Source organism: Dromiciops gliroides, chromosome 1 (genome assembly GCF_019393635.1).
Source record: "Dromiciops gliroides isolate mDroGli1 chromosome 1, mDroGli1.pri, whole genome shotgun sequence".
Taxonomy (NCBI): domain Eukaryota; kingdom Metazoa; phylum Chordata; class Mammalia; order Microbiotheria; family Microbiotheriidae; genus Dromiciops; species Dromiciops gliroides.
In genome coordinates, this window is record NC_057861.1 from 263,182,973 (window position 1) to 263,209,501 (window position 26,529).

The following is a 26,529-nucleotide window of genomic DNA, read 5'->3' on the forward strand; positions in this document are numbered from 1 at the left end:
AACTTAAAATTATTAAATAAATGTGAGTTGTGGGGCAGCTAGGTGGTACAGTTGATAAAGCACTGGCTCTGGTTTCAGGAGGACCTGAGTTCAAATCTGGCCTCAGATACTTGACACTAGCTATGTGACCCTGGGCAAGTCAACAAATAAATGAATAAATAAATGTGAGTTGCTATCATTACAACCATATAATAGGTGTCTATTGAGTGAATTAATCTTTCAGTTCTACAGTTTATTTCCTCTGCTCCTCCCCCTAACTTATTTATAATCAGAAATAATGGAAATGTTGGTCCCTATTCCAATATGTTTCCTAATAGTCATTTATGATGATCATTTAAAAACCAAATATATTAAAGTCCCCATTTGTTCTCCACCTACTTTTCTAGCTTTGGCTCCTACTTTTCCCTTACCTGAACCCTACACTCTAGCCAATGTTGCCCTTCCTGGACATGGTATACTTGATTCTAGTACTACACCTTTGTTCATGCTATTCCTTCAACTTGAAATGTGCTCCTTTTATCTCTCCTTATTTGAAGGTTCAGCAAAGGCTGAGGGCCTCACTGAGGCAAATCATTTAAATGACATCTGGACATCTTAAGAACCATAGCTAGCTGACCCCATACCCCACTCCCATGAAATGAGGTAAAATGAGGTCAAGTGCTGTGTTTTCCCTGGAGTGGACAGTGTAACCATCCATCACAGGCAGACTGGAGAGTAGCCCTCAGAGTAGAAGAAATACTTAAACTACAGTGGATTTTGTCCCCTGGGGAAGAAGCTGAGGCCTATGGTATGGCTCCTTTCTCCTCTTTTCCTTTCATTCTTCCTGCGATTTATTTATCCTTATCTTTCACAGTTGCTATGGTATTTCTTCTATAAGCTTAATTCATTTAAACCAAAGGACGTCCTTCTTCAAAGATTTCCTGAGTATTAACTTTAAAAATTTGATTTTAGTGTGCACAGGAGGTGATTTGGAAGGGGTTACTTATTTCACAAACTAATGTTACCAGAGTCTGCAGTTTGGATTTAGGAGGTTAGATGACTTGAGAGAGGGGTGGTTTTCAAGCTATAGTTTAGGGGTTTTGTTTGTTTGTTTGTTTTTAATGAATGATTCTATAACTCTCCATAGCAGGCTCCTAAAACCTGAATATAGACTCAGTCAGATTGCTACCAGCTAAATGATCCAGAAAAGAGCCATAGTTCCCTTCAGGGTCCTGGAGGATAAACCCTTCCCCTTTTATCTGAATGTAGTGAAGTGGGGGGAAGTGAAAAGGGACTAGAGGAGAAAGTCCTGCTTCTTAGGCGTAGTCAGAGAGCTCTCCACTGGATCCCTTTCTGATTGGGAGGAAGAAGTGAGAACATTGATACCTCATGCTTCACAGTGTCAATTAGTGCTACAGCAATCCTATCTGTCTTTCCAAGCTTGCTCAGATGATCTATTCCATGATACTTTCCCCGATTACCCAAATGGGAAATAATCTCTTATTTGAACTCTTGTAAGATTTTGTTTGTACCATTCTCATTGAAATTCATATCTTCCTAATGAGGGGAGATAAGATATGTATGCTTTTAAAATAAAACAACACATATTTATAGTTTTGGGTTCCAATTTTTATCCCTCCTTCCCTCCCTCCCCAACCCCCTCCCTGAGGCAGTAAGCAATCAGATATAGGTTATACCGGTAAAACATGACCATATTAGTCATTTTGTATATGAAAACTTGAATAAAAGGAAAAATGAAAGAAAATGACAAATCACATGCTTCAGTCTGTGTTCCATCAATATCAGTTCTTTCTTTGGAGGTGGATAGTATGTTTCATCAATAGTCCTTTGGGATTGTCTTGGGTCATTGTACTGTTGAGAATAGTTAGGTCTTTCACAGTTCTTCATCAAACAATATTGCTGTCACTGTGCACAACATTCTCCTGGTTCTGCTCAGTTCACTATACATCAGTTCATACAAGTCTTTCCAGGCCTTTCTGAAATCATCCTGCCTGTCATTTCTTATAGCCCAACAATATTCCATCAAAATCATATATCACAGCTTGTTTAGCCATTCCCAAATTCATGGACATTCCTTTGATTTCCAATTCTTAGCCACCACAAAAGGAGTTGCTATGAATATTTTTGTACAAATAGATCTTTTTCTTTTTTTGGTATGTCTTTGGTATATAAACCTAGCAGTGGTATTGCTGGATCAAAGTTCTATAGTCCTTTGTGCATAGTTCCAAATTGCTCTCCAGAATGTTCAGATCTTTTCACAACTCCACCAACAGTGGATTAGTGTCCCAGCTTTCCCATATCCCCTCCAACATCTAATATTTTCTGTTTTTTTTTTAAATGTTTACCATATGTATGCTCTTCTAGGGGCAAGGACTATTTCTTTGTATCTCCTAAGCTACTTGGAACAGTGTCTTGTATAATATGTATTCAGTAAACTTTTAATGAAAGAAAAAAGGAAGGAAAGAGGAGATAATTAAAAGGCATATTTGTATTCAGAGTAATTTTTCACTATAATACTGTAAAATAATAAAAACCCCACCAAAAACCCTCAGTCTCCAGTTCTGGGAAATGGGTAATATATTTCAAGGTGTTGTAATGCATTTAAGAATATATTACATATGTTTAGGAACAGATAAAAACATTAAGATTTGAATAGAAGATGGTGAAGAATTACAAAGGGAGAAAAGAATATTAATAAAAAAATTATCATGAGACTGAGCTATCACTTAAATTTGCTGTTTTTTTTTTTCCAAAAGAGGCCACTATTAATAATTTCTTGCTATTCTGAGCATGTATTTGTGCTGCTGCAGATCTCTGTACTTTGTCAGTTTATGCTATTCCTTGGTGTGAAATTGACAAGTAGTGATGGTGGGAAATTGACAGAATGAGGCACAGGGATGGCTGCTGCTCACAGTTGGCTTGCTCATTGTCTAGGTGGGGGCGGGGAATTAGAGCATTCTTACTCATGTATTTAGCTTAACTTTAAGATATTCTCACAGTTATGAAATTGTTCTTTGGACTGAAAGTACCTTAGAGATGATCTCATCTGTTCTCTCCTTCCCCTCCTTCCCCCTCCTTCCACCTGTATATGTTACAATAGAAAGGAGTCAAGTCATTCAACTGCCTTGGACCTCAGTTTCCTCATGTATAAGACGATGGGGTTGAACTGGATAACGTATAAATTTTTTGAGTTCAAAATCCTCTAATTTCCCCAGGGAGGCATTGTGGTGTGGAAGAAAGAGCACTGACCCACGGTTAGAGTACCTGGATTCATATACCACCTCTCATGCTTATTGCTTGTGTGTGAGCTTGAGCAAGTTACTTAAACTCCCTGGACCTCAATTTCCTCTTCTGTAAAATGAAGGGATTTGGGCTAGAAGGCTTCTGAGGTCCCTTTTAACCTTAGATCTATGACCCTATGATCCAAGGATCCATTCTCTCACTTCTGATCTACCCGACTCCTCTGGCCTTATTCTAGCCCAGCTTGAAGGCAGTATTATACTGAAAACTCGAGCTATAAGAAAGATGAGGCATATGAAGTAAATTCCTCAGGTGTGCAAAATTCAGGGACACACACACGCAAACACACAGATATATACACACACAACACATATATAAATTGCATATATGCATGATATATATGTATATACACATATGTATAATACATAACTATGCCTACCATCCTAAACATGCCATAACATTAGGACGGGGGAACCATTTTATATTCCTGCCTCAGGCATAGAATTAGCTAGTTACCATGCTGCTAGAAACATCCTAGAATCGTCTGGCCTAGTCTTAAAACTCTCAGGGGGATATTTCCTAATCTTTCTCAGGCATTTATTTTGATATTTCCTATCTACACAGGTTAGGAGAAAAGTTCCTGGGGGGCTTATGAATAAGCAAGTATTCCTTTACAGGTGGGTAAAAGAATCTCAGGAAATGATCGCCACACTCCAGCATGCCCCAGGCTTTCCTGTACTCTTCCATGGTCATCGTCAATCCTGAAAATTCAGATTTATCAGGAGCTTTGCTCAATGAATTTGCTTCAGGAGAATTTTCCTACTTTAATGCTTTACCCTTGTAGATGACCTTCAGATCTGATGTCAGGCTCACATTGGGCAAGTCACCTGTTATTTCAAATCCAGCAAATCTGTGTTGGAAGTGAGACAGTCTAGCAAATAGACAGGTATGTTGTGTTTTTATTTCTAGAGGCACAGATATCTATGGAGATAGATAGATAGATAGATAGATGGATGGATGGATGGATGGATGGATGGATGGATGGATGGATGGATGGATGGATGGATAGATGGATGGATAGATAGATGGGTAGATAGATAGATGGGTAGATAGATGGGTAGATGGATAGATAGATAGATGGATAGATAGATAGATAGATGGATGGATGGATGGATGGATGGATGGATGGATGGATGGATGGATAGATAGATAGATAGATAGATAGATAGATAGATAGATAGATACATGGATGGATGGATGGATGGATGGATAGATAGATGATAGATAGATGATAGATAGATAGATAGATAGATAGATAGATAGATAGATAGATGGATAGATAGATGGATAGATAGATAGATGGATAGATAGATGGATAGATAGATAGATAGATAGATAGATGATACATACATACATACATACACACACACTACATACACACATATACATACATACATACATACATACATACATACATACATACATACATACATACACATAAACAATGAGGGTATTAGAAACCATGAGGATCACTTGAAGAACTGTGGATGTCTAGTTTTGAGCTAAGAAAGCTTGGGGCAACAGGAAGGCAGATGATGTAAGAGAAAACTACCTAACACTTTGAGCTGTCCAAGAGGTAAATGTGCTGCCTCAGGTACTGTGTACTCCTTCACTAGAGGTCTTAAAGTAGGGACTAGAGACCACTTTTCAGGAATATCATAGAGGGCATTTCTATTTCTATATGGGTGGGACTAGATGACCCCTCAGATTCCCTTCAGCTCTTGGGACTCTACAAATTCTGTGAATATATAAACACATCTATGCGTGTGAATATAAATCATTTATGTTCTTATCCATTTTCTGATTCCTCTTTTATGGACCATTTCATTCCTTATCAGCAGCTTATATAAAACATGTGTGTACTCCAAAAATAGCCAGTCACCCAGAATAAGTAAAAGATTTATTCTGGGCTGGTGATAAGGAATAGTGCCTAAAGGATGATCTGATAGACTATTTTAAAAAATCATTAAATTGTCAGCTCTGCAGAGACCTTAAAGCTTTCTCTTGAATTATAAGTGAGCCAATTTGGCCCTCTGAAGTCTCCAAGGACATTGACCTAGAGAAAATCTAAGGGGAATGACTAGCTATACAGCCCTAGCTTCAAGAAGCCTTTGGTACTTGGGATTCTCTCTTGGCTCTGCTTTTTCAATATTTTCTGTCAATGGAGAATCCAGGTTACTTGCTCTTCAAGAAGAGGAAAAGGGGGCAGCAGGATGGCGCAGTGGATGGAGCACCAGCCCTGGATTCAGGAGTACCTGAGTTCGGATCCAGCCTCAGACACTTAACACTTGCTAGCTGTGTGACCCTGGGCAGGTCTCTTGGCCCCAATTGCCTCACTAAAAAAAAGGCAAAGAAAGAGAGGAGAGGAGGACCCAGGGCAATATTTTAAATTTTAATCAGTACTTGGTCAGGGAAGTACTAGTACTTGGTCAGGGAAGGCTTTAGCTGGACATTAAAAGATGATTTGGATTCATAGAATTATAGTCTAAAAAAGATGGCATTACAGCTAGGAGGGAAGGGAATAAGAATTTATACAGCACCTATTGTGTGCCAGAGACTTTACAAATATCTCATTTGATTCTTACAACAACCCTGCAAAGTAGGTATCATTTTTATGCACAGTTTACAGTTGAGGAAACTGAGGCAAATAGAGGTTACATGACTTGTTCAGTGTCACACAGCTAGTAAGTGTCTGAGGTCTGATTTGAGCTCAGGTCTTCCTCACTACAGGCCCAGTGCTGTATCTACTATGTCACCAGGTGCCTACAAAGAATGGCTTGACCAAAAGGTTTTGAGCTCTTCTTGAAAAAGGGATATTCATGGGGAAATGTAAAGACCATTGTACCTGCATTATGGGATCACTCATTCCGGTGAGTGGAATGTAGAGGAATTAAAAGTTAGGGGTAACTAGGTTAGAAATGTTGATATTTTAAATATTAAACAGAAATATAAAAAATAATATTTACATTTCATCTTTCAAGCCATTGTTGTAACACAAACTTCACTATTCATGATGGGTAACTGACTTATTTTGTTGGATTTGACTTTTAACAGTAGCTGTTTTATAATGAAACTCAGTATGAAAATGAATGTGAAGTCACTTTATATAATAATATAAAGAAAAGAAAATTAATATCATCTCTTTCTTCTACTTCTCTTCATTTACCTTTTCTTCATTCTCCTTTTTTTTCTCTCTCTTCTCCTTTTCTTCCTCCTTTGGTTTGCACTTTCTCAGGTGGCTTCCTTTTATGTCCCAGGGCATAATACACTCAGAAATAGAACTTTATCCTCAAGGTAAGTATGGTAATGGGGAGCAAAAAATTGTGTTGGTATCATTGATGTCCTAAATATATCACCCTATTCACCACTGGATTTCTGTCTGATAGGGTAAAATATTGTTCAATTTTATTCAGTTCAAGTTAGGCACTGGCACTGGGGACATGAATACATTAAAGGAACAATTTTTGCCTTTAAGAAACTTAAATTTTGCTGGGGAAATATAGCATGTAAGCAGACAAGTGGATATATATATATATACACACACACACACAAGTACACACATACACATATATATGCCTGCATACACACACATGTATATATGCATATGTACATATATGATTCTTTTCCCAAAATTTTACACACACAAATATATTTTTGTTGTTTAGTCATTTTCAGTTGTATCCAACTTTTTGTGACCCTATTTGGGATTTTCTTGACAAAGATACTCAAAGATACTGGAATGGTTTGCCATTTCCTTCTCTAGCTCATTTTATAAATGAGGAAACTGAGGCAAACAGGGTGAGGTTACTTGCCCAGGGTAACATAGTTAGTATCCGAGGCAAGATTTGAACTCAAATATTCTTGTCTCCATGCCTGGCAGTCTATCCTCTGTGCCACCTAGGTACCTATACATGCATACACATACACATTTATACACATATGCTTGTGTATATACAATATACACATATGCTTGTGTGTATACAATACACACATGTGATTATATGCACACATGCCTACATATATGTATACACATCTATAATACATACATGCACATATATATTTGGAGAAAAATCACTTGCAATTGGAGGACTAAGGAAAGGCCTCATGTAGGAGGTAGCATTTGAACTGAGCCTTGAATGGAGGTGGGGGGGTTCTTGTATGAGGTTACCCTTAGAAGAGAAGTGAGTTTTCTATAAATCCAAGGTAGTGAGAATGGGCTTCATAACAGTACCGTCTTTTATACTTCACATGTCTTTTAGTCTATGCTCCCTCATTCCCTTCTCCCCATTTACCCTTCATCCTTCATAGTCCCCAACCTTTACTCCAAGATTACAATGATAATACCATATAGTTATCTCCCCTACTCTAAAAAAAAAAAGAAAGAAAGAAAAGAAAAGAAAAGAAAGAAAGAAAAAGAAAAGTCCTGGGGAGATTTTCTGATCTTCCATGGGCAAATAAATGCCTTATTGCCTCCTATCTACTCTGTTGGAAAAAATAATACAGAGTTTTCCAGGGAACATGGAGTGGAGGTTATGAACATTTGGCCCCTTCTGCAGGTGTTTAGAGGAATTTTGGGAGATGATATCTGACAATCACAAAGTTCCATTTTCATGGGATAAAGTAGTCAACTTTAAAACTCTGCAGCCATTAAGGCGTTAAATTAATTTTCTTCCCTCTCCTCCCTTCCCCACTTATAATGTCATCAGACAGGTCTATTATTAACTGCACTTCACTTTTATGTTTGCAGAAATGCAAATAAACCATCAGCCTAAAACGCAAGAGGAAGCAAATGGTAAATGTTGTTGCTGCTTTTCGTCTTCTAATCATCTGAAAGAGTCTATTTCTGTTCCAAGATTACCTGCCTTGCACATTTTTCTAGTCTATTCTTATTCACTTTAAAAATATTGAATGAAAATACTTAAAATGAATACAGCAATGAACATTAAACTGCATTTTGATCTAGAAAGAAAATCACATGAACACTTTGTTTTCCTACAGATGCTTTTTCTTATTGCTTTTCCTCTACTTCCATACTTTTAAATATCTCCAGAAATCATCATTTGTCTGATAATTAATTTCTATGGATTTATCTTGATTTTACTTCATTTGGCTAAATATGCATATTGGCTTTATAGCTTTCTGTTTAAGTCCATTGGTAGCTTTTTCCCCCTATACCCTTCACTTTTCAAGCCAGTGTGCAATTGTTTTTGATTCATCTTTGCATTTTGATATTAATATTGATTTAAGTGATATGCATAAGTGTCTTAGTTAACAAACTTGTTGCTGTCATAAATACTTTCAAGTTGAACAATAATTTGGAAATCACCAGGAGAGAGTAACTTAATGTGTATTTGTAATTTCCTATAGCATTCAGTATCTCCCATGAGACTCAATCACTTCATTTCAATTTCTATTCCCATGACAAATAACTAGTTATCTCATTTGTATTTAATTATATTATAAATTAAATTCCAAACAGAATTGTACTTTCACATATTTTATTTAGAATAACAGAAAAGGGGGGGGAGATCAGCTTCTTTAATTACCTTTATTGGAAGATCAAGTCAGGCTTGATTTCAGATTTTTCATATGAACATAAAATATGCAATTGCTGTTATTCAAGGAAGCTGAAATATGCTTGTGCTTGCATAAAGAAGGAGACACAAAAGTCTAGCTTCCATACCATCCAGAAGATGAACTGTAGCTGACATTAAATTTCATAAGATGCACTAAGGTGCTGGAATTACACTCTCAAGAGGAAAAAAAACCACAACCTTTTCTTAATTACCAAGTATGGAAAAAGCATGTGAACAACATAGGATTTGCAAGTGGAGTTGATATTTACAGATTTTTAAAAAATCCTTGGAAAAAGATTTGAATCTAGGGTAACATTATTGATAACATTGAATATAATGTAGGTTGTTTAACCTAAGTTTTTACTCAGTGTACGTCAAATGTAATCATTGTGACAAACTCATCTGATATATAATATATATATATATATACATACACATACATATATATGTGTGTGTGTGTATATATATATATATATATTTAAACTAATAAGATCTAGAATTGTATCAAATGGAACAAAAAACAGGTGGACTTTTTAATCTTTCTTTGGGATATAAATCCACCAAGTTAGAGCAAAACATGGAAAGAATAACTTTATTGTAATTCTATTTGTAAGCTATTCCAATATGTAAGGGACATAGGATAATCTAGTTCCTTTCTCCAAAGTGCCCTAGGTAATTTACTGGTTTTAATTTAAATCCCGAGTAATAATTACTCTTCAGTTTTAAAAAACCAATGAGGAAGATTCCACAACCTTCCTTCTAATGCAGCTGGTGCACTCTGGTGTATCTTGCTTAATCCTTACAATTAGGAAGTCTTCAGAAGCTCATTCAAACACCTCTTTCAGAAAGAACTTTAAACATGTTCCCTTCTGTCCTATTTTCAGTAGGCACAGAAGAGCTGCTTTAGCTGCCCATTATGTTTTGACTCATTAGATGCTTTTTCTATCATCTTTACCAGCAAAATAAGCTGACTTCCTTTTGTCTTACACTCCCTGGACCATCTCCAAGTTCTCTAGATCTTCCTGGAATTGGTCCCCAAGATGAACACGGTACTATAATAAAGATCTAAGAAGGGAGACAGGGTTAGCGAATAGGATTCAAACATTCTTCTAGTCATTGTATGTTATTTAAGCTTATGCTATTATCCAGGCCCAATGGGTCAGTCACACTTTTTTGTTTGGTTTTGCAGGGCAATGAGGGTTAAGTGACTTGCCCAGTGTCACACTAGTAAGTGTCAAGTGACTGAGGCTGGATTTGAACTCAGGTTCTCCTGAATCCAGGGCCGGTGCTTTATCTACTGTGCCACCTATCTGACCCCCAGTCACACTTTTTGAACCTCTACTATACACAAAATATCACATAATATATAATATATGACCATTTCTAAAGTAAATACTTTTCATTTCTACTCTTGATTCAGGAAATAAGAACCCTTAGTCTTCCATATTTTAGCATAACTGTGAAAATACTATCTGTTTTTATAGATTATTTGAAAGTATCTATTATCCATAGGCATCTGTTTGGATGCACTGCAATGCATGTATGACTTCCAGGATATTCTTGAGGATATGGTAGGAATTTTGAAACCAGGAACTTTAGATCTCATATTCATATAGGACCTACACTCCAGATTTCTATGTGTATATTATCTCTTTGGTGGATAATATGAATACCTGAAGGGTTTGTGATTTTGTCAACATGGAGAACTCCCTGAACCAACACTGACTGCATTCCATTTAAGAGTTAGTCAATAAGGCCTAAAGAGTTGTCTGAAGCATACTAAGTGATTTGCCCATATTCACACAGTAAGTGAATGTCCACAGTGGACTTTGAGCCTAGGTTTTTTCAATTCCTAGTCCAGTTCATTATCCATTGTGTCATGCTGCATTTGAGCATTGTATGTTGTTTATTTTTAACACTACCTCTGTCTACTTCCCCAGACATTTCTTGCATGCCTCTTCCATTCTGTAAAGTCAGGGTGTGCTCAGAAATTAAAACAAAAAATACCATTAGCTGAAGTTCAACATAATTTAGGAAGGCAAAATTTGCTTCATATTCTTATCATGCATGCAAAAGAAAATGCTTATTAAATTCAAATCAAGGGGGCAACTAGGTGGCATTTGACACTTACTAGCTGTGTGACCGTGGGCAAAGCACTTAACCCTCATTGCCCTACAAAAAAAAATCAAATCAACAAATATTTGACTACAAAAAAGCATTTACTTTGGTAGAACAAAATTTAGCCTTAAAGGCTTTCCTTCGAAGTATTTTCTATTTATATTTAAAAGTCATATAAGATTCCCTGATAGAAAAAGTAATAGAGATTGCTTTGTTTTTAGATTCTCTGATAATTAATGCTCTAAAGATGGTTTAAAACAGGGAGACATATGCTTGCCAAAGGTGTTTGTAGCTGCCATGAAGGACATCCATTGAAGACTCTAAATGGAAGAGGGATTAATTATAAATGATGATGAGGTCCCCTCCAGATGTTCCTGTTTGCTGATGGCATTGTTCTAATTGCATCAAGCCCTGGGACACAGAGGAGCATCCTAAATGAGATTCACAGTTACTCTGGGGTTCAGCTCACCAATCCATACAAGAAAAACCAAGTGGCTGAAGAATGCCTATTGCCTAAACTATGATATACAGTGCGACGAGTAAAAACTATATGTGTTCACACTATTACTGTCCCTAGTGTAGGGAAAATTAGCTGGGGTTTTTAATATATTTTTTTACTTAGAAATTAGAGGCTACTGCACCAGTTTGGGGCATTAAGCATTTATTAAAGTATATTAGATATTAGTAAAGAGAGAACTTGTGGAATTCAGAAAGTTCCTAAGCCCTACATACCTAGAACCAGGTGCATGTCCACAACCTCAGAGTCTGGGGCCAAAAAGAGCAAGTTCCTGTGCCTGTCAGAGCAGAAGCTACTTGTGGGTCCAGGAGAGAGGTGGTCTCTACACATTGCTCTAAGCTAATTGGCCAGCATCCCTCAAATCTATTGGTTCACTGTCTTTGAGGGCGATCCGTGAGTAGAACGTGCTGATGTCAGAGACAGAGAACACACCCCCTGGCAGGAACAAGGCTTTCAGAAAGTAGGTGTGGTTTTGAGTGAGATAACTTCCTGACTCTGAGCTGACCTTAAGAAAGGTCAGGGCAGGCTCAGCGGGGCCTCTGGGGAGTCCCAAAACCCCATTATTTTCTCACAACAGTTAGTCAACTTATCCAGTCAAAAAACATTTATTAAGTGCATACTGTGTGCTAAGAATTGTGCTAGGGCCAGGAATACCAATAAAACAAAACCAGTTCATCTTCAAGGAGCTCATATTCAAATGGAGAAGACAACATGCAAAAAAAAATGATGTACATACAAGATACATACAGAGTAAGTTGGAGGGGATCTCAGAGGAAAAGGATTATTAGTATTGAGGGGAATTTTCTTGCAGAAAGTGAGATGATAGTTGAAACTTGAAGGAATTTAGGAGGTAAAGATGAGGAGAAAGAACATTCTAGGGATGGAGGACATCTAGTGAAGTCATGGACTTGGGAGATAGAAAATTTATCATGTGTGAGGAACAGCAAGGAGGCCATGTCATTGGATCAAAGAGTACATATAAGGCAATAAGGTGCAAGAAGACTGTAAAGGTAGGAAGGGGCCATGTTCTGAAAAACTTTATGTGCCAAAAAGAGGATTTTATACTCAATCCTGGGGATCATAGGGAAACTCTGGAGTTTATTAATTAGGGGATATATATGTATATGCACATACACATATATGTATATATATATATATATACACACACACATATGTGTGTGTGTATGTGTGTGTGTGTGTATGTGTGTGTGTGTGAAATAATCAGATCTATGGTTTAAGAAGATCAGTTTTACTGCAGAGTGAGTGGATTATGCACTGCCCTAGGAAGAGACTTGAGGCAGGGAGACCAACCAGAAGACTATTGCAATAGTTAGATAGACATTCCATTCACATAATCATAGTATCAGTACAACTATTTTGATAGACCCTGAAGAGGGACAGTGATCCAAGTCCAGAATTGAATAGGAGGAAGAGAACAGACTGGGCTGCATTTGTGAATCTGCATAACACTTTCAAGAACCACAAGCTTCTCCGTGAAACACCCCGCCCCCATTTTTTTAACACCAGTAGTCCTCTGATGATTCTATATGGCTAAAATCATGATATTCCATAGTCTCCTCAGAATCAAAATTGTGGGTCATCCAAAGGGAAATGGAGAGAAGAACAATGGGTGTAAATCAGCCGCAGCAGGTTACTAGTGAAAAACTGAAGAAAAGAAGCTGCTTTAAAGATTAGACAAAGATGATTCACGGAAAGGAAGTGGGCCCATTGTATGTAACAAGTATAGGATGGACATCCTGCATGTTTCAGTGCACCAATGTAATGTTTAAAGACCAAGAGGAAAAGTTCTGGCTATTGAACTGCTACTCTGTGGAGGATTTATGCAAGCACTGATGACGGGAGGGCATGGATGGGTTGTGATTTGCACCCACCTCAATGAAAAGAATGAATGATTGTTTGACCAATCAAGCTCCTTTTTAGCTTAACATGCAAATGAATTTGAGAAAGATCAAAAGGTAAGCTAAAGAGGGAATATCATTTGTGCTCAACCCACCTAGCCTTCCTTCTTGTCTTTATCATATATATCTATCAGCAGCAAAGCCTGAAAGCTTTTGTATTATATCTTGTCCATGAAGAAAAAGAAAAAAAGAACAAACATCTCAAGCTTCCTTAATTCTTCTCCTCTCTATCCCCCCAAGTAAAGAATTTGTAGTCCTGGCCTATTACCTGAGGTATACATGAACACCACTGAGCATACATTGTAAGTATATTAAATTGATAGATAATATCCAGCTATCTATTAAAATGCACACCCAGGGGGCAGCTAGGTGGTGCAGTGGATAAAGCACCAGCCCTGGAGTCAGGAGGACCTGAGTTCAAATCCCGCCTCAGACACCTGACACTTACTAGCTGTGTGACCCTGGGCAAGTCACTTAACCCTCATTGCCCCACAAAACAAAACAAAAAAAATGCACATCCAGATACTTGATATGCAGCATTCGCACTAGAACTTCATGCATCCATCATTAGTGTATGTAATTAGTACATAATTCATATAGGACAAGTTTCATTAAATCTTTGTACCTCTCCTGGAACCTAGTATAGTGCTTTGTAAAGAGATGATGAATGAATGATTAGATGAAAAGCACTTTTTAAGTGATATAAGATATATATCTATAGCTATATCTATATATAGATATAGATATATATTTATGCCTGCACTGTTCTAAGTGCTGATAATAATAAGAAAGAGTCCATACTCTCAAGGAATTCACATTCTAATAGAAGGTCCGAACCACTTCTCCTTTTTGTGTTATCTCTCCACTTACAGTAAAAGTTCCTAGAGGGAAGGGCTTGTCTCTCTTTTCAGTTTGCATCCTTAGCACTTAACAGAGTACCTGACACAGAATAAGCATATAATAAATGATTTTTCATTCATCCATTCAGTTATTAATCTATTGAGTGATTAAGGAATACATAACTGCTAGTTATGAAGCTTCCTAATTGGGGATTATTTTTGTCTTGGTGATATTCAGGTCTGATGGAACTAGGAGTCAGGCAGCATTTAGATTGGTCAAAAAAGGGAGTAGGGACCCACTGCAGGGTTAGAGAAAGTTCGGGAATTGATTATTCTAGGAATAAGCACAAGATTATGAAGATAGATCCCAAACCAGAGATTGACCCATAAGGAAAGGGGATAGATAGGACATGAGTATCATTAGCAAAAGTTCAAATTTAGTTTTAAATATAGCTGTTGTATTCATGATAGGTCAGTGTAGGCAATTAATGGAGGTTCCAATAGTAGGTAAAGTCTGTAGCATTTTGACAAACAATTGGTATCAAGATCTTTTAGCAGATGTCATTTAATCTTCCTTGTTTTTAAGGCCCCAAATAATTCTGGGGAGCAGAATCCTGCTCCCCAGTTCTCTGGTAAAACCATATTCTTTTACTTCACTACCTCCTCCTTTCTCCAAGTACCCTCTCCTGGGATTTATACTCTGACTTCAGATAATAGCCATAGTTATCTCAATACATAGCAAGAATGCACACAAAAATGTATATTTAATGAGATACATTGGAAAGAACAGCATACCAGTCAATTAAGATGACAACCTGGTATAGGAGAGAGAGAGAGGGAGAGAGGGAGAGAGGGAGAGAGGGAGAGAGAGGGAGGGAGGGAGGGAGGAGACACACACACACACACACACACACACACACACACACACACACACACACACACACATACACAGACAAGGTACTCTGGGGTAAGAAGCTGAAAGAAATCATTCTTTTTGTCCTTTACTGAATCCTATGAAATTTGGGCTTCTTGACTACTTCATGTGGCAGCCCACACTGGAAAGATGCATGGGAGATAGAATGGGATATACATTAGGAACAGTATCAAGCCAAATCTAACTCATAGGAGATTCATTTCTAGAGGTGGTTTTACTTTGTGCCTTCCACCACTTGAAAGTTGCTGGAGAAAGCTGAGTTGTTGTAAGCCATTTTATCCTAAGAAGCAAGTCTGTTTCTAATTTCGTGTCCTGAGAACAATTTCCATGCTGATCAATACACGTAATTTTTCTGTGTTTCATAATGTGCACGAGAGAACCAATATTATCTGAGTCTTGGAAGAGGAAGATATTTGTAGAGTGCTTTAAAAAAAGACACCTCAAATGTCATGATTAGTGTTGTTCATGATTCAGTTGTCTTTTGAAGAGTCATGCCAGGAGACTGGTGGCTTGTTCTTGTGTGACAAATAAAATCTCAACTCCTTCGTTTGATATTGGAAATGTTTTATAACCCAACAATTTCCTGTATTTCCAAACTTACCTCATTTTATAGCTTTCTACAAATACTATCTTTGCTGTGTTTGAGATCAACTTACTTTCCCCAAACATCCAAATCTTTATCAACTCTGTACCTTTGTTTCCTATGCCATTTGGAATAGCTTCCATCCTCTTCTGTCTGTTGAATTCTTACTCATCCTTCGAAGACCAATTCTAATGCCATGTTCTCCATGGAGCCTTCCTTAATCTCCCCTAGTTGGGATGGACTTCTTGTCTGCTGGAGCCTCCCATGGAGCATTGCCTACATGTCTGTGACATGTTCAAGTATTATTTTGTACTGAAGTTATCATGTAAATATCAACTCTTCCAACAAGAATATGGGAATTCAATGAGGGCAAGGGTTTAGTTAAACATTATATCTGTACTGGTACCTAGCATAGTGCTCAGCACACAGGAGATACTTAATGAATATATATTGAATTGAGTTGAAGGCACATGGATTTAGGTACCAAACATCATTTTGGACAGACTTGCTATAAATGTGTGTGTGTGTGTGTATGTGTGTGTGTGTCACACACACATATATATATATATATATATATATATATATATATATATATACACACACATACATACACATAGCAATGACTTACAGCTTTTACAGTGTGTTTGGCAAATTCCCTCCAATTTTATGTGCATACTTTTAAAAACCCAGTATGCTTGAACTCACTGTTTTTCATTTCCTTTGGGCCAAAAGTAATAATGGGAATAATTGTGTATACAGAATTTTCTTTTGGGGGAAAAAATTGCAAATACCCAGATGGTGGCCCGGGTTAGGGTTAGAACGTACTCGTCAAATTGTTGTTTGAGTGGCAGTGACAGGTTTGAATCGTCACCTCCAATAGATGTCTTATATTTACTATGCACCTGCATACATGGAACCTCTTTCCATGGGGTTTAAAGTATTTTGTAAACATTAATACTTAATTCACTTAGTGCATTATTATCTCCCTGTAGGAATGTAAACCTAGAAAAACAAGAAAACTAAAGTTCAGAGAGGTTGTCATTTACATATAGTAAGCCAGGTATTTACTACAGGTTCCCTTATACACTTGCTGTATTTCAGCCACAGTTCATTCAAGTTTCTCATTTTGTGTCTCTTAAGGGCAAGTGTGGATGTGCTGATTCTTGCCATATTTTGTAATGACTCAAGGTAGTCAGGTATGACAAGACCCTGTATTCTTTCTCTGTGTGCCTAACAAGGAAGTGCATGGGGAGACGTTAATTTATATGCTATCTTCACTGAAGCTTGCTAAGTATTCAGTGGCTATATGCCTGGGGCCTAAGAAACTAAATGTGTATCCAGGATACAGATGTTTCTAAGTTTCCAAAGTGTCATATTTCTGAGGCAGGGAGTAAAACACACACAGCCTTTTCTATCAAAATATACTGAATATTGTCCTCATCCTCATGGAGTAGATTTATGTCTAAATGGCTCTTAAGGAACATCTATCCCTTTATTTGACAGAGTAGGAAACTGATATGCAGAAGGGTGAGATATCTGCTATGTGCAAAGCACGGAAACAGGAACTAAGCATGTACATGTTCACATGCTTATTTATTGACCAATAATTATTCTCTTGCATTGAGATATGAATTTAGGTTATTATTCTTTTGCATTGAGTTATGAATTTAGGTTATCATTCTTTTGCATTGAGCTATGAATTTTGGTTTGGTAGATGAGACAGTACTTATGTGGCAAAGTGAGAAGAGAACTGAATCAGGAATGAAGAAACTTGGGTCTAGCTCTGCCACTAACCAATTAGGTCTTTTACCTTTCTTCAGGGCATAAGCCACTGTTGGTAACATGCTGCTTTTGACTTTTACTCACTCTGTATCTTTTATTTGTCCTTTGGATTCTCTGAAATTTTAGTTTTCCATTAGTGGTAGTCCAGAATTTTCAAACATATAGCATCACCTGTAGAAAACTGGTATTAATGAGTAGAGCTTTGTAACAGTGACCAGTTAGGGGTGATTGACAGTGCACCACTATTTCCCAAATCCGATGGTGTCTGAACTCATTCTACTCCAGCCTAGGTCTAGGTCATTATTTATCTGCTGTGACTTTCCAACAAACATGTACGATGGACAAATTTGATGACTACCTGTCCAGTTTCATATCTTGCACTGAGCAATTTATGTTCTTCATCTACTTTATCCAAGGTAGATGGTTGTATGGACACATTTTCCATGACTATAAATTTCACCAAGGAGACTTTTTCTGGATTTGTTTGCAATTGGCTTAGTGTTATTTGAGGATGATAGCATTTTAGAGAACTCCATCAATAGGAAATCCTTGTTTTCTTTGGACCACAAATAGGAGGACATCTACCATGACACTGGAGAATACTTTTGGGGAACATACATCTTTAAAAATACTTTAATGTCATTGCCCTGAAGATAGATGCTATTTCCATTGTCTTGTCTATTATAGGGTCTTAACGACAATCTATGTGTTCCAACTAAATTGTATGTGTGTTTTATTGAACAAGCAAAGAGAAAGAGACAAAACATTACCTTTATGAAATTAGCACAAAGGGTTGCACATCTTGGTGCTTAATATGTATTTGTTGAAGGAATTAGTGAGCTTATATTGAAGTGGCAAGCTCAATTTCATTAAGTGGCTGAAATCAATCCTCTATCTAGGTCCATTGGATCGACAATAATGGTACCTAGAGATTTCATAGAGAGGGTTAAAAAAAACCCAAACAAACTCAAACCTAGGGAAATGTACATATGAATCACTATATAATCGCATGGTGTGGCAGGGACAATATCCTCATCCTTGGGCAGGTTAGGTTAATTTTTCCTTAAAAGGTATTGAGGGGGCAGCTAGGTGGCGCAGTGGATGAAGCACTGGCCCTGGATTCAGGAGGATCTGAGTTCAAAGCCAGCCTCAGACACTTAACACTTAAAAGCTGTGTGACCCTGGGCAAGTCACTTAACCCCCATTGCCCCCTCCCCCCAAAAAAAGATTTTGAAGCCCTAAATCCTTGATTGCTTAGGTGATGATAACTCAGGTTATTTATATTACTTCTTGGTCCCCTGTGTACAAAGCAGCCACAAAGAAATCTAAGAGGACACTGATGCTTGGTTAGTAGATAATGATAAGCAGCTCAGGTCCTGAGTTTGACCTAGCAGAATCAACTGGAGACCTCCTCAGGGCTTCCCTTGTGGAATAACCTCCTTTTATTATAATTGTTGAATGACTTCCTGTTTTCTCATTTTGTTCCAGTATCAAACCTAAACTACCAGGAGCTTGGCCTAGTCAGATTCTGCCCAGAACCCACATTCAGTATATATGTATATATATATATACACATACACATATATATGTATGTATATGTGTATGTATATATATGTGTGTGTGTGTGTATATATATACATATATATATGTATATATATATGAAAAGGAAAAAGAAAGTTTTAAAATGTAGAATGCAAGAAGCAATCTGAGTTTTCCATGTCTCAAGGAGAGGTGATTTTTACAGTATCAATTCTAGTTTAAAGATGAAAAATTGTGAATGGTGAAAAATGAAGTCTTGGTGGCTTTGTTCTCTTTAAGGTGGATTACCCAATCTGTCTTGCACACTATTGAAGGGGTGTGTGTGTGTGTGTGTGTTTCTGAATATAAAAAGATTAGCGATTTCACCTTGTCCACCCTTACAATTGTGCCTGACCTGGATTTCCTCTCCTACATTAAAAGACTTTAACTAACATGAGCTATCTTCTAAAAAGGGCATGAAGGATGATAATAATGTCTTACCAGTAGCTGGGATTGTATGGAGAGCAGTTACAAAAATAAAACTAGGAAACTTTCATGGCCATAAGACCTGGATTCATATTTTTTCTTTTTTTTCTTGAAAAAAGTTCTACAGAAGGAAGAACCCTTCTAATTGTGACACAGAAGTAAGGAGCACAAAAACTGTAAAAATATTTTTAGCCCAGTTAAAAATAAACTGTCTGTGTTTCACAGAGACGTGGTGCTTTTAATTGGAGCTGAGGTTCAAAATGTTTCAGTTTATTACTTTCTACAAAGGTCCTTTACTATTTTGTATTTTAGGTGCTGAGGCATCAGTTCCTCTGGCAAATTAAGGTGATCTTCATGTATCTGAATTCACAATATTAAAAAAAAAAAGGGAGGAAAGTGATTTTTAATGATTTTCTTGGTAGAGTGTTAGAAAAGGATACTCAGGAAGATGTAGAAAGCGACGAATATGATTTCAGAATTTCTCATTAGTTAATACACCCTTAAGGCTTCATGTCATAATGACATGACTGTGTTCTCTGTTTTAAGAGTGAGGGATCACGGGAGAGCAATATACAAGGCTGTGTTTTTTCTTTGTTCTTCTCTAGTCTAGCAAGCAGGAGATCAAGCCTGATATCCAAACTCATTTCTCCACACGATGACACAACATTAAAAATACAGCACAGACCTAAGATGAGGGGATGGGTTCAGAGAGGGATGTTGGGTTAGGGGAGGGTTAAACAGCAGATTCCATGACTTCTTGAACCATTCAGTCACAGGGACAAGGCTTCCCACAAGAAATAAGATCACGGCATTGATCCAAAACAGGATTACAACTTGTAATTGGCTTGCTTCCTTTTTAAATAAATGAAGTGAAGTCCTCTCACATAAACTGGTCACCTACACAGGGTGAAAAGAATGGCATGTGCATCATTTGAGTTCTTTCCTCTCCTTTTGTGTTCTCATGCAGGGACATAATTTCCTCTCTTAAGGGTCCAGAGTAAGATTATGAGAGATTTGCTTAATGAAAGCTTTATTAAGTTGATTAGAGATATTCAAATGCTGTGTGTGCTCTGAGCTATAGAAATGGACTTAATTCATTTAAGGAAAAAAAATAAAAAAGAAGAAGATAAGGGCTTAGTGGACCAGATAATAAGGACCTAGGTTTTAGGGACAAATTTGAGGAGTTTCACCAGACTTTGGCCATGTAGAAAATCCTTCAAAGTTTATGCAATATATATTGTCTATAACCATACCAATTTCTTAAGAGAGTACAATACCCAGAGACCTGGGAGGAAATTGTGATGAATGGGAATTGTATGAGCTCCATATCCCCGGTGGTATTTATTTTCCTTCCCTGAGCCAGAATACTTAGCATAGGCTCAGGCCTTTTGTAAAAGGGATTAACTTCTGTGTTCTTAATAGGTTAGCTTTTTAAGGAATTGAGGAGAAGGATGATAAAGTGAATACTAGTTCAATTTATCTTGTCAATGAAACCAATCAGAGAACAGCTTGTAGATCTTTAAAAAAAATGTTTTTGGTTATGCTCTGTTTGTCTCAACCTTTCTATGCTCCCAGAATCATCTCTATAAGAAGCTTGATTATCTATTCTGCTTCTATGATACATTATCTTTTTCTCTCTCTCAAATTTTTCTGTCTCCATCCTACCCCCACTCCTTAAGTCTTGTCTTTTCACTTTTATCACCCTGTATTTTGCCCCTTCACTGGACAGTGAGGCCAAACCCTTTGAAAACTACAGTATCCAAAAGAAAAAAATATTAAAAAAACAAAAACAAAAAACCTACAGTATTCTCTCTAGAACCTCTTTTCGGTCTGCCATTTTCCCAAGATCCTCTATACCACCTATCAAATGGATTTAATAACCTTGGCTTTTCTCAGGACTAGGCTGCTATCCTCTCTTCTCAACCACGTGGTACTAAGTAATGTATGTGATCTCACAGCTTTTCACCACACAGTCTTAGCTGTGATCCCAAGCAGATGATACAATCAATACTTCATGCTTCTAGTCAACCACATGGTACCAAATATTCCCTATTCAGCCATTCAGTTCAGGATGTAAACTGTTCCTGTAAAGACCACTCCTTTCTTTACCCAGCTGTCAAACACTGCAACATTTCCATGACAAATCATATGCCAGTTGTGGGACTTTAAGTCGGCAGTATAGGCTTTTCTTTTAATGACAAAGTCTAACCAGTGTTTTGGTCTGAAGTCCCAGATTTCCCCTGATTTGCTGTTCCTTTACCTTCTATTACTTCTTTAGTAGCTCATTTGATGCTCGAAACGCCATGATTATTTCTATGCACATTTTCACTAACTTCTTTCTTCCTTTGCAGAAGGAGACTGGAAGATAACTGTTGTCACGGGAGATTTTGAAAAGGCTGGCACAACTGCTACAGTTTCCCTTTATGCTTATGGAGAAAAGAAATCTTCAGGTCCCATCATTTTGGGATCTGGGAAGCACCAGTTGTTTAACCCCAACAGTGCAGACATATTTAAGGTAAAGTTTATAGTCATGGCTATATACTCTCCTTGGAAAAATGAATTATGACACAGAATTCCTAAAATGTGACTCATGAATAGAGAATGGATAATGTCAATATGAAAAAGGTTTTAGCTTTTGGTTTTCATTACATTGTAATTAACTATAAAAATCCAAATTTAAATGCACTAATGACTTAAATGGTATGCTCTAGATACTTAGGCAGAGCATGATACCCCAAGAAAGACTTAAGTGGAGGGCTACTTTTCTAATCATTGCTTTCTTTCTACATCATTCTTTAACAGAAGTAATTCACATTTTTGTACCTATACTTCACTAGATGTATGACTTTATAACAGGGTTAGACATAAAGACTAGATCTATGACTTCATTAGACTAGGCTACTTCTAGGTGAGACAAATTCTACCAATCCATACTAGCCCATTCTCTTTAACATACAGTCTTAGAGAGTTGCCTAGAGGACTGAGTTTAAGGGACTTGCCCAGGGTCTCTTAATGTGTCAGAAGTGGGGCTTGAACACAGATCTTCCTGGTGTCAAGACTAGTCCTCTGTCCACTATACCAAGGCTTCTTAACTTTTTTCCAGTTGCATCTCATTTTTGCCTGAGAAATTTTTATGTTAACTCAGGTATATAGGTATATAAAATAGGTATACAAATCAAACAGTTACTGCCAAATTTTTCACACACCAACACATTCAGTTACCCACAGTTTAAGAAGCTTTGCACTAGACCACATTGCCTCTCAACTTTTCATAGAAACAGAATCTTAAAGTTAAAAAGAACTTTAGAAGTGATCTAGTTCAATTTCCTCATTTTATATATGAAAAAAACTAAGGTTCACAGATAGGCAAAATTTTTTTTTCTCTAACCATATAGTAGTCATTGGCAAAGTCAAGGCTGGAACCCAGGTTTTTTTTGGCTCCCAGTCCAATTTTTTTTTCTACTATTTTTTCAAGGACTCTCATTTCAATAAGTATTCATTATGTAGAGCTTTTCTGTAAGTAATAGGGAAAGATATGTGAATATGAGAGGATCAGTGATTGTTTCCCTTGTAAAGAACTCTTGGCATAAAGAATTCCCTTCTTCAAAGTGTAAGGGGTGGGGAAGCTAGGTGGTAAGATGGATAGAGCACCGGCCCTGGAGTCAGAAGGACCTGAGTTAAAATCCAGCCTCAGACACTTGACACTTACTAGCTGTGTGACCCTTGTCAAGTCACTTAACCCCAATTGCCTCACAAAAAACCCCCAAAAAACAAAAAAACAAAAAGAAGTGTAAGGGGCTAAAATTCTAGCAATGATCTAATGAGTAATCTCCTTAAATTAGAAAATGTAGAGCACCAATCTTTGGGCATTAACTATTTATTAAATATATTAGGGGTTAGTAAAGAGAAACATGTGGATCAAGTATGAAATTTGCTTGCTCTCCCTATCCTGCCTGTCTCTTGCTCCCCAGCCGAAGTCTCCAACCAAAAAGCCCTCTCACACCTTGGCTTCTCCCAGAAGCCTCCTGACAAACCAGAAACAGGGCCATCCACACACACACAACTCCAAGCTAATTGGCTGGTAGCTCTGATTGACAGGTCCCACAGGTGGTTGTACAGATGTAACTTTTGGATGCCAGACGACTTCTGGACACCGGGTAACTTCTGGAAGCTAAAGTCACATGGTTTCTAAATCACATGCTTCCTCCTCATGGCGGGGCTTCCCTGCAAAATCTTTCCCAGAAGGGGCTGTCATTTCAATTCTCACAAAAGCAAAGTTGTAAGGGGAGGTACCCCTCATATGTAAACATTTTCATGGTTGAAAAGGGGCAAAAAGAGGACTTTTGTTTGTTAAAATTTTATCAGATATAAAATAAATAAGTTTTAAAACACAGGTTTTGGAAGAAGACCACTTTGAGGGCTAATGCATGGTGGAGGCTGCAGAGCATTGTGGTCCCCCCACAGTTCATTTGCATATAACTGCTTTTTAAGGCTTTCAAGTTTAAAATTCACAACATGATAAACCAAATAATGGCTACAAGGACTAGATGATTTAAAAAGGGACTTTTGTTTTTTTAACTAACAGAAAACAGCAGTTTATGAGGTTTTGTTTTTGCTATTGTTATTTGCCTCATAAGAGAAAGGTGTGTCTCTAAGTACCAGGAGGTACTGATCTGAGCCACTGAAGGTAATGAAAAGTTGAATAACAAGGCTGGAATGATCAAAAATTAAGAAGAGATTTGAATTCAGAAAAGCATAGAAAAGCTAGGTTAAAGATGTGCAGGGGGTGCAGCTAGGTGGTGCATTGGATAGAGGACTGGTCCTGGATACAGGAGTACCTGAGTTCAAATCTGGCCTCAGACGCTTGACACTTACTAGCTGTGTGGGCCTGGGCAAGTCACTTGACCCTCATTGCCCCACCAAAAGAAAAAAAAAAGAAAAGAAAAGAAAAGAAAAGAAAAGAAAAAAAAAGATGCACGGGAAAACCTGAAAGAAGAACAGCAAAAGGACCAGAAAGCTTCAGTTGCTAGTTCCTGGTTGGTTGAATAAAGGATCAGCTCCATTAGAAGAGTTTCAACTTTAGCCATTATTCTTAATTGTCATGGATGGTTTGAAAGAGGTGAAGCCTCAGACATACCTGTTGCTCTGGGTTGCCCCCTCAGGTGTGAAAAGGAAAAGCAAAAAGGGGGAAAAAAGTTTCATAGCTACTTGCAGTCTATTAGAAAGACATGCTGAGATCTAATTGGATGGTGTATAATCCTGGCGAGTAAAGAGCTAGCTGGTTTTGTCTCTCTTGCTGTGAGCCAGACTAATGAACCTTGCAGTTCTTTGGCTTAAAGGGAACTATTAGACGATATAAAAGAGTAACACTTACAAGGGCCCCTTTAAGGGTGATTATTAGTTAAAAGAGTTTGTCATTGCTTCATTGGTTAGAGATTAGAAGAGAACATACCCAGTAGTATAATGATGAGGACCAGAAAAAGAGAAATTAGCAGAACATCAGTTTCATGTTGTCCAGACTTTTCTGAGATAGACTAATGACACCTAGACCTCAAGTACAAAATTGTGAGTTAATCAGAGCACATGGCTTTTCCTCATTCATGTGTCACCATGCCAGGTTTAGGCAAGCATGTGCCCATTTTCACCACATATCCTGAGTATTTTATTTATAAATTGTGACTCAGGCTTATGTAAGGAAAATGATCTATTAATTATTCTTGTATTCGCTTATGTTGAGTGCCTATCATGTGTTAATTTTTTTTCTTATTGTTAAGTAAATGGTTTTGTTTCAGATCTAATGGAATCATCATTGTGAGTGGCTGGTTGTGTTTAAATAGAAGAGCACTGGTGGTAGCCCAAGAGCTATAATGGCGAATAGAGAGAGCATATTTCCTACAGTAGGGTTAGTCCTAGGTCCTTGAGAGAGTATACTTTTGTAGCAATAGGCTTTTTCTAGAAACTCAAAGCTGTCAGTCTGAAGGTAGATTGGAGTGAGTGAACCAGCTCAGAAAGTGAATGGGTAGATGGCCTACATACCATGAGAGAGGTGAAAATAGTGTGTGTGTATATGGCGGGGGGGGGGGGGGGTGTCATACATGTGACACCCTGTACACCATTATTCATTATTTCCCAAAGAGAATATAATTTTGAAGGTAAGGATTATTTCATGTCAGTCTTTGTATCTTCCATGCCTTATAAAGAGAAGATTTTTAGTAAACTTTTGAAAATCATTTCAGCTGGAAGGAAATATAATACCAAATTAATGATGAACTTGCTCTTTAGTCAATAGCTCAATAGTTTAGTCAATAACTTAGTCCATATTTTAAGTCATCAGTTCTTAAACATTAAAAAAATAATTTCTATTGTACCAGTTTGGGCAGTAAGCATTTATTATTTATTAATATTATATGCCATTATAGAATTGACCACATCTCCCTAACTTCTCATGGTTTCAAGCTGTCAGACCTATGCAGCTCGGCCTTTTCCAAGAGTCTTTATCCTCTTTTCATAGAGGCAGGTCTTTATACATTGATCAATGCTAATGGGTTAGTATTATTCAATTCCTTTGGTTGACATGACTTGAGACTAGGCTACATTAAAGTAAACACAACAGATGACATCAGGGAAAAGAATGTAAAAGACCCTCTCTGAAGGGAAAAGACAAAGTACAATATCTAGGGTGGTTTGATCCCATCACTGAACTAGACAAAAGAGTCGATCTCCATTTCTTTTGTTCCCTTGTGTTTGTCCTGGACAAGATCTGAACTTTCTGGAGTGGGGGGTGGGGGGAGAATGAGGAACTAATCTCTGGGTCCCTCAAGAAATCCATTATTAATAATTATTTTCTCACAGTTGGCAAAATGAGTATAATGGTATCTATTGTACCAACTTCACAGATTTAATGTTATCTGTCATAAATCTTAGGGTACCATATAAATGGAGTTATTGTTTTCATTA

The 26,529-nt window shown here is 37.4% G+C and overlaps 1 protein-coding gene across 1 annotated transcript in view; it reads left to right on the forward strand.

The window, feature by feature from the left end:
• Positions 1 to 26,529, forward strand: part of RP1 (RP1 axonemal microtubule associated) — a 715,393-nt gene that overhangs the window by 273,938 nt on the left and 414,926 nt on the right. Inside the window, exons 24-26 of the mRNA XM_043976222.1 lie at positions 6,536 to 6,594; positions 8,048 to 8,092; positions 21,924 to 22,087. Coding sequence (XP_043832157.1) covers positions 6,536 to 6,594; positions 8,048 to 8,092; positions 21,924 to 22,087 — 268 coding nt within the window. The remainder of the gene's footprint in view (positions 1 to 6,535; positions 6,595 to 8,047; positions 8,093 to 21,923; positions 22,088 to 26,529) is intronic.